This window comes from Benincasa hispida, chromosome 11 (genome assembly GCF_027475165.1).
Source record: "Benincasa hispida cultivar pf3 chromosome 11, pf3_genome.v1.1, whole genome shotgun sequence".
NCBI classification, from domain to species: domain Eukaryota; kingdom Viridiplantae; phylum Streptophyta; class Magnoliopsida; order Cucurbitales; family Cucurbitaceae; genus Benincasa; species Benincasa hispida.
In genome coordinates, this window is record NC_143488.1 from 29,798,301 (window position 1) to 29,807,917 (window position 9,617).

At 32.4% G+C, this 9,617-nt stretch overlaps 1 protein-coding gene across 1 annotated transcript; it reads right to left on the minus strand.

Annotated features, from left to right (window-relative positions):
- Window positions 1-2,732: 2,732 nt before the first annotated feature.
- LOC120090638 (L-type lectin-domain containing receptor kinase IX.1-like) lies at window positions 2,733-5,876 on the minus strand. Its single transcript, XM_039048357.2, has 2 exons — window positions 4,759-5,876; window positions 2,733-3,439 (listed from the first exon to the last, which is right to left on the minus strand). Exons 1-2 carry the CDS (start codon window positions 5,760-5,762, stop codon window positions 2,785-2,787), a joined length of 1,659 nt encoding a protein of 552 aa, XP_038904285.2. The 5' UTR covers window positions 5,763-5,876; the 3' UTR covers window positions 2,733-2,784.
- Between the last annotated feature and the right edge of the window lie 3,741 nt (window positions 5,877-9,617).

The window sequence follows — 9,617 nt, forward strand, 5'->3', positions numbered from 1 at the left end:
TTGGCACTTGGCAGATTAGTTAATAGTTGCAACAACTTCTTCTATATCTTTTAGTTCAAATAGAGTTCATGGAAATCTATTTATTGTTTTTTTTTTCTTGTATTTTATTTCTTTAAGTCAAACTCATGAATTCCATTTCATTTGTTTGTGCAGTTTGGTATCCATTGTATTTATTTTGATTAAAATGAAGTTACTTTGATGATTGGTAGTAGATTAAGATATTATGGACCGTTTGTGTATTGAAGGAATAGTCAAGGGAAGGGGTTTGAGAAGATTCATATTTAGCCCCATTTGATAATAAGTTCGTTTTTAGTTTGGACTTTTTAATCTAGATTTAGTTCATCACTGTTTCTTTAATATATTGTCTTCACCTTTCTTAAAGAAAAGTTTGAATTTTAAGTAGTTTCCAGAGAATTGTTTTTGTGTTTGAAATTTAGCTACAAATTCAAATGTCACTTGGCTCCAACATCTTCATTTGAGTATTTCAACCTGCTTGAAGAAGATTGTGTTTTCTTGGTCATTGCTCTTCTGTTGGGAACTTTAAATCCTGGGCCGTTTGTTGTCTAACTTCTAAATGGTTTTTACTTCTTCTGTTCTATTATTATGTCGTATTTGGGAAGGATTTTGAGCGTAAGGAAGAGCTGGATGCTTGCAAAACTATTTATATTAAGTTTCTTTTGAGACTTCTGAATTTTTTTAGTCGTTTTCATTATATTTTCATTGCTTTTGCTGAAGATTTATATTTTATTTTGTCTTTACTTCTGTTTTTCGTGCTATACAGAACAAAGGTGAAGCTCTTAAACTCTTCTTTGTTCTCAAACACATCTTTTTGTTGATTGTTTTCTTTTAGATAATCTTCACTTTCTAATATTTAATCTTCTATGCTAATTCCTTCTTTAAACTAGCATCTATGTATCTTGCAAACTTGCTAACCTTTTTTGTGTCTTTGTTTTTGTTTAGCTAAGTAGTGATTTTTCATTTCTTCTTTGCATTTGTGAAGTAGATTTGACAGCCTTTCTTTGTTTTTATAGATTCATAGCGACATTTTAGCTCTTTTTCAATTGTTTTGAGAGTCAAAGTGTGACTTAAAAACTTTTAGGAACTTTTTATGCGGTCTTGATAGTCTAAAAAATACTTACATTCCCTTTGTATTTATAAAATAAAAGATATGTGAATTGGTTTTAAGTTTGCGATATTTCTACTTGATTATTGGCAACTTTAAACCATGCATTTTCTTTTGATTACATGTTTTTATATTTGTTGTATGTGCAATCATTTTCAGAGTGGATGGATATAATTCCTTGCATATTGTTTGTTATTTTTCTCCCTTAAAATACTTGAAGGTGTCTTGTAATGTCTTATTTCAACTCTGTTCTTAAATCTTCATGTTTATTTTTTTAGTTTACTTGGCTGGATAGAGAATGGAAAGTAAAATCTTAACTTTGTGACTCTGTTGTGATCTATTTATTATTTGAGTTCTTTATTTCAATAATGTTACTTACCTTTTTGACACTTAATTTTTGGTAGGTTGGTGAAGGACTATCAATGCAGGCACTATACCACAAACACACAACGAAGTTGAAGTTAATTTGATTTTTGATATCAACATATTTTGTAATTTATAAAGTTTAAGTTTTCTTCATCTAGAAATGTATGATACTTATTACTTTTTTTTTTTTTTTACAATATGAATTTTGTATGAATTGCTATTTAGATATACACATTTTGTTATAAATATTTTTTATTTGACTTTTAATGTGTAGCAAAGTATAAAACACAATAATAGCAATATGAGCCTATTGAGAAGCTATAAAAGATGCAATAATAGCTTTAAAGGTATAAAATGTTTATAAAAGCTATGAAAAGTATTTTTTTTTTATCATTTAATGGCTTATCATACCTTCTATTAAATAAATAATTATAATCGCAAATAAATTCTATAATAGATAAATAATAACATAATCTATAAAAATATTTTTATAGCTTTTCCAAAATGCTATCTTACATTTTACAAAGATGAAATGTGCTATTTAAAGTTCGTCTTTGTGGTATTTACAAAATGCTATAAAAAGTATGTAAATAAATGCTATAAAAATGTTAGAACTTTTTATAGCGTTTTAAAAATGTTATAAAAGCCCCATACTTTTAATAGAGTGAACTGTCACAACTTTGCATAAAACGCTATACTAGAGCTATTATAACATTTTTTCGAAGCTATCGTAGACATTTTTTTCTTATAGTGAGTCTATGTTTCTTTGGTTCAAATACTTGAACAAAAATCACATCTATCTCGAACTATAAGTATTACGTTGTCATCTCTTACATGGATAAGATATTTGACCAGACGTTGCATGCATGAATGCAAAATCTTAAAAACTTTCGAGACCATTTCAATACTATTCTTGCAATACTTGATTCCCAATTTGCATCAAACTTTTACCCATGTTATACAATAAATTCATAAAAAGAATATAACACTTCTTTTTAAAAAAAAAACAAGAGGTTACTTGAAAATGAGTGTATAAAGAGAACTATTGCATCGATGAGTAAACTAAAAGTTATAGTATTTGTTAGTCTATAGCCCAAAAAATAAAACTATAGTCTCTGTTATACATCTAAAATCAAATGCTAATAGCAATCGATTCTCGCATCTAAAAACCATTTTACTAACATAATAACAAACTTTTGGTCCGAGGATAGAATAAAAGCAAAAGAATAGGTTGGGTGATGAAATTAGTCGAACAAGATTTAAGTTGAAAGAATAATATACAATATTGCATATTCCTATGTTCTCAAAGGGCTAAAAGTACAAGTCAAGCTCAAATTTTCTTCTGGATATGCAACATTGAGTTTATAAAACTTAGAGGAAGCATGATTAAAAATTGGAAGAGGCATTTTTAGTGGTAAATTAGGCATTGGCTCTTGAAAACTAAGAACTTGAATCACTTGCTTAATGGATGGCCTTTGAGTAGCATCAGGATGAGCACACCACAACCCAACCACACTCAAACGCTCAACTTCTCTTTCCTCCACAAATCCATCTCCAAGTTTTTTATCCAATATTGCTTCAACTAGCTCCCCTCTTCCATAAGCATCCCAAACCAACTCTATCAGTCCCTTTCCTGAATTATCACAACACTTTCTTCCACTCACAATCTCAAGTAAAACCACTCCATAGCTGAATATGTCTGATTCTTTGCTTGCCCGACCGCTGCTTATGTACTCCGGAGCCATGTACCCAAACGTTCCCACCAACCCGGGTCTTTTCGAGTTGAGTTCATGTTTTACGAGCCTCGCTAATCCGAAGTCGCCGAGCTTTGCAGTGAAATCAGAATCAAGTAGTATATTGCTTGATTTGATATCTCTGTGGACAACACTATGCTCCCGTTCTTCGTGAAGGTATAGTAGGGCAGATGCCAGTCCCAAGGATATTTTGTACCTAAGTTGATTAGTATATGGAGAAAAGAAATATTAAAGCTTTTGAATAAGGCATTGAATTAGCACCATATTAAGAGCAAGAGATTATGTATTTGAATAATTGAATTTTGTCCCTTGGGTTTCATAAAACTTGATTAATAATAGTCCCTACTTACTCAAGCCACTGACTGATTGAGAAAGTGCAGGTAGTTATTTTTTACAATGATTTGTATCTTTCTTATGTATAATGCTTGACTTCTTCACCAAATTTCAACAATAAAACAAGTTTTTTTAAGCTATTTTTTTAGTTTTAAAAAATTTTCAAAACAAAAAACCAAATGGTTATCAAATAAGGCCTATTAGTTTTTAGTTTTTTAAAATTGAGCTTATAAATACTCCTTCTACTCCTAAATTTCTTGATTTGATATCTACTTTTTACCAATGTTTTAAAAAACCAAGTCAACTTTTGAAAACTAAAAAACAGTTTCTGAAAACTTGTTTTTGTTTTTGAAATTTAGCTAAGAAAAAGTCAACTCTTGTAAATTGAAAGAAAATATGCTTAGTTTTAAAAAAACCAAAAACAAAATACGAATTAGTTACCAAATCCGATCTATCAATACTCATTTACCCTAAGTCCCATCTAAAATCATTGGTTAAGTTTAAATCCAACCTGTTTTTTGTTTTTTGTCGACTCGCTCACTGAGTCAGCTAAATACAAAAGTCCACTTCATTGACATATATAGGTAACTCAAACTATCATGTATTCAATTCATATCGAAGTACACAAAAGTTCAAATTTTAATTTATAATTGGTTAAAATATCTTTTTGATTCTTATATTTGAAGTTTGTTCAATGTTAGTCACTACACTTGTAGTTGTCAAATCTTAATCACTGTACTTTCAAAATCTTAAATTTAGTCCCAATGCGAGTTTATTATTAATTTTTTAAAAAACTTTTATTATCTATTAGAATTTTTATTATAATTTTTGAAAATATATTCACATATTATATTTTTTTTCGTGAAAATTATTATTATTATTTAACCAATTTCAATAAAAATTAATTTTGAGAAACTAAATTTAAAATTTACTGGATGTATATGAACTAAAATTGAACAAACTTCAAAGCATAAGGACATAGTTTAACCTATATATAATTTATCCAATTTTAAATGGCACTATAATACAAGAAATTCTATATATATTTAACTTAACCAAATCTAATGTGAGAGGTAGCTCGTGTTAGCGACCATGGCGTCAGTGGAACCACTAGCTTAATGAAGGTGACATGTATTAGACGTAAATTTAAAACTTTTTGAGTATAGTGATAATTGAACGCACCTGAGCGGCCACGGGAGAGGAGGGCGATTTGCAAAAAGATGAGAATGGAGAGTACCATTAGGCATGAACTCATAGACAAGAAGAAACTCAGTATTATCTTTCTCATGACACCATCCAATAAGTTTCACCAAATTCTTGTGCTTCATCCCATTAATAATCTTGACTTCACTTAAATACTCTCTCTTTCCTTGTATTGAGCCTTTGAAGATTTTCTTAACAGCAACTGTTTTATTAGCACCAGGCAAATGAGCTTCAAACACTGCCCCAAACCCTCCTTCTCCCAATTTTCTATTCACTGCAAAATTATCAGTGGCCATAGCAAGATATTTGTAAGAGAATCTCCTTGGTTTTGAAGCTTCTTCTTTGTTCAAATCAGAATAAATTGAAGCCAATTTCATCACCCCATGTTCTTCATCATCATCTTTCTTCATTCTCATCAAAGAAATTATTAATATTGAAATGATTGCTATTACAAAAACACCCACCCAAGCTATTAGAACAGCTAATAAATTCATGTCTATGGCCTTTTCATCACTAATTTCTTCATCTCCATCTAAATTACTTGAACTGAATTCCCAAAATTCAATGATGAGATCCTCAACCGAAGCAGCTGCAAACCCAATCGTCAAATTTTCGCCAAGAATCTCCATCAAATGGATTTGATGAGAAAGAGTTATTGTATAATTGTTATTATTGTTGTTGAATGAGACACTCAGATTCTTAGTAGTTGAGTTGTAAGAAATCCAAACAAGGGTCTTCTTCTTCTGATCATGATTTGTTGAATAAGTTGATGAAGCAATTGAGCTATTGTTGATGCCAATGTGTTGAAATGGGGGATTCCATTCAAATTCAACATAAAGGATTTGGTTTTGAGTAGAATTAAATAGACCTACAGAGGAAGAAGAAGAAGAATTAAGTGGTGGGTTGAATTCAGATGGAGCAAGGAAAAAAGCCAATCTATTGCTATGAGTAATAGTGGAGTTACTATTGTTGGTGTTTTTCATGAAAAATGAGAAGTGGGTTTTAAAATTGGTATGATCACAAAGAAGGAGGTTTTGGGCATAAGTGGCCCAACCAAGTTCACCATTAAATCTAATGGATTCATTTATAGGTTTTGCATCTCCATGAAAAACTATATTGGAATTGGAATCAAAGTTGTTGATTTGGAAAGAAATGGAATGAACTTGAGGAGAAAGAAAAAGAAAGAGCATGAAGAAGAACAGATGAGATGCCATGGTCATTGAAGAGAGAATTATTGGGGAATTTGAAATGGAAAGTGATGCTAAATTTTAAGTATTTAACAAGGAACTTTTGCCATGGTTGACTTTAATTCCTTTAAATTATAAAACATATACACACAATAATATGACAGATGTATATGTTTTTTCTTCTTAGTAGACAACAATTGGGAGGTAAGAAAAGAAAGTGGGAAATGGTAAAAATAGCTCCACTAAAGTAGTCCAAATAAAAAATGGTAAAAAACTTGTGGATATTTTGAATCATTGCTAGCATTTTTTAAGGATGGAGAATGGTTTTTTTTTTTTTTTATTCCATTTAAATCATTAGAATAGCGCCTCTTTAACAATGTTGATTGAACCTCTTTAACAATTTCTAGAAAGGAAGGTCATGCCAATTATCATTCACCTGAGTTCACTTTGGCAAATGTATATGGTTTCTTTTTTTTTTTTTACAATATGTGGTGTTGGGGGAATTGAACCTCTAATCTCTATAAAGAAGGGTCGTGTCAATTATCTTCGAGCTAAGTTCACATTTACAGATTGACAGATGTATATGTTCTTCTTACAATATGTGGGATGGGGTGGAGAAATCGAACCTTTATCGTTGAAGTTGATAGTACAAATACTATGCTAATTGAGCTATACTCATTTTGACATATTCGGAAGAAAAAGTTAACTTTGCTATGTTTTGCATTTATAATATTATTTATTTTGGGAGGAGAGGGACGTGGAAACCAGTGAGAGTTGAAGAAGAGATAGAACGGAAGTATATTTTTTTGTAATGAAACATTTATAGCCAATAGAGTTAGAGGGGAAATGAATAATTTAAAACTTGAAAAAAGTCAACAAAGAATATCCTTTTGGATGCTTTTTAGGTTGAATTTAAATATGAAGATGACGAATTGTAGGAAAGGAACATGAAAAACAGAGGCGCAGCTTTGTGATGATGAACCATGTTGATTTGAAACATATTATTCAAATGCTGTTGCCAATAAACTGACATATCCATTACGAAACAGACTTTAATATTGCCTCAAAATAAGTTCGACATGGGAATCTTCCAAATATTTTATTACCTAAATCACTCTTTTCTACTAGATTTTTTTTCTTTTTATATCTACTTGGTTCCAACTTTTTCAAGTTTGTGATCCTTTTTTCTGAAGCGAATAATCAATTTAAATTCAGTTTATTACAAGAAAAATGGATGAAAAACTTTTGCCATTTTTGTCAAAATAGTTTTCTAAATTTGGGCTGGAAAAAAAAAAAAACTCTTTTCTTTGAGTTAAGTTCAAAAAAGAAAACCCAAACAAAAAGAAAATCCATTTCTTTTTCCATCTAGCTCTCTCTCGGTTTTCTTCATCCATCGGGTCCCACAACCCGGTTCTGAGTCCAGAGGATAATAGGTCAACTCTAGTGGTGGTCCGGAAGAGTTAGGGTCGAGATTCAGCGAGGAAAAACGGTTTTTGGGAGCTTCAAAGGTAACTTTTAATTACTGTTTTTTCCTTCAATTACATGCTTTTTTCCTTTAAATTAAAAGCAATTTGAGTGTAATTAGATCCTTATTCCATTGTGTATGTCTCGTGTTCCATCATGTGGTATCAGGGCATGCTTTAATTGCGTTTAATTGCTTTTAGTGGGTGTTTTTTTTTTCCTTTCTATTTAAAGGTTGAATGAAATATGGACTAAAGTAGACTTATTATGATTTTGGCATTGTGTTTCTCTAAATTTGTTGTGGAAATTTGTAATTGCTCACATGTTTATGAGTATTAATGTGTGAAAGAGGGTCTGTAAATATGTTGGAGTCATTAGAGTTGAAATTAGGTTGTAATTGCTTGATTTCGGGAGAGAGGACAGCATCAAAAATTGAAGATTTTTGCTTACAGACCCGAATTTGATCACAGACCCGAATATGCTCCCAGACCCGAGAGAAGGCTCCCAGACCTTACCCGAGTAGTGATCCGACCCAGTTGATCTCACACACGCCTGACTTCGCACGCCTGCCCGCCTGGATCCAACTAGCGCGACCCGCGCGCCCATGCGCCAATTTGGTTCGTCGACCACCTTGCTCGCCCCTGTGCGCTCGCACGTTTCGTCGACCCTCCCGCCCCGTGCCTCTGTTGACTATGTTAGCGAGCGTTGACCAGCCGGTCCAAACAGTATGGATCGGTCTGTTTGACCTGGTTGAGCCGGTTTGATCGGTTCAACTTTTTTTTTTGGTGTTTTTGGGCTGATTCGAGTGGTTTTTGAGCGGTTCTAGATGGTTCAAAGTGTTTGAAGTCGGTTCCAGGAAGCTGGTTGTTGATTTGTGTAATAAATTAGTTATTTGTTTGTTTTTAATGCCAAAATCGACCCACTTTAGTGTTATTTACCTATTATGAATCTGATGCATAATGTTATTTGATTATGTGTGCATTTAGTATGTCATATAGTTTTAAAACCCCACCATAGGAAAAGCATGTGACATGCATTTATTATATGTTATAAGTGTTATAAAATATATACTATGCATGCTTAGTTTTAATATAAGTGTTATATTAAAATATCTTTGTTTGAAGGAAGCTTGTTATAGATGAATGCTCTAGGATTATAATTGTTATAATTTATTTTATAATTGTTATAAAATAACCTAGACTTCTAAAATCTATAACAAAGATAAGATGCATGCTCATTTAGGGTTAACCTTCGAGCAATCCCAATTTTCATAGAAAATAGGTCGATATCTTGTAAAACCGAATTTACAAGAAAACTCACCCGGTAAGATCTTGTCAAAAAGTCAGATAAGATGACTAAGGTTGAAGGTTTTTAAGTTGACGGTTCACGGAACACCAACTACTTGGAGATCGAGTCGGCGTCTGAATTAGGTTAAACCGGTTTTATGAGCATGCGTAAGCAGTGTGCAGTAATAAAATTTGTTTATCACCTAGACATCGTAGGCTAAAAATCCAGTATAAAAGTTATACTTGGATGAATCACCTAGACTTAGGATATGTTTAGTTTTAGCCAAAATGTATCGCTAAGTATTTTATACCCTAACCATCTAGAACACTTCAGCTGGAGAGAAATAATGTACTTTTACCTCTAGCGTCCCTAAGAGTTCACACCGTGAGATTCATGCTTGGCTTTGGGCCGCCCTGGGAGCAGACTTAATTTGGAGAGTGTTTGCATGAGTCAATATCAAGGTGAATAGGGGAAGTTGTTCATAGTAAGTGGGAGAAGGAAGTGTGTCAACATATCCTACGGTTTCTTCCATTAGGTCGCACCGTGAGATTCCTATAATGTGCCTGCATGTCTGCCCTAGAGCGACCTTACCAATCGGAGGGCTATATTATAGGATTCAAAACTCCGCGAACTCTAGAAATTGATAGGGTCTCTCAGGTCCATTTTCATTCTTGTCTTTCCAACTTCGGAAGCATAATGATTCCAATCTTTGAGGTCTGAAAATGGAGGGTCACACTTATGAGATTACTAAGTGTTAGTAAATTCTTGACCAAAGTAGTGATAACTGTGTTACTATAGGAATAAGAGTTATTCTGGTGATAGTATCTAGTCAAGATAGTCTTGGTTCAATGGAGGAATAGTCGATCACCCCTCGGTGAAGGTTATTCTAAACCTTTGAAATAT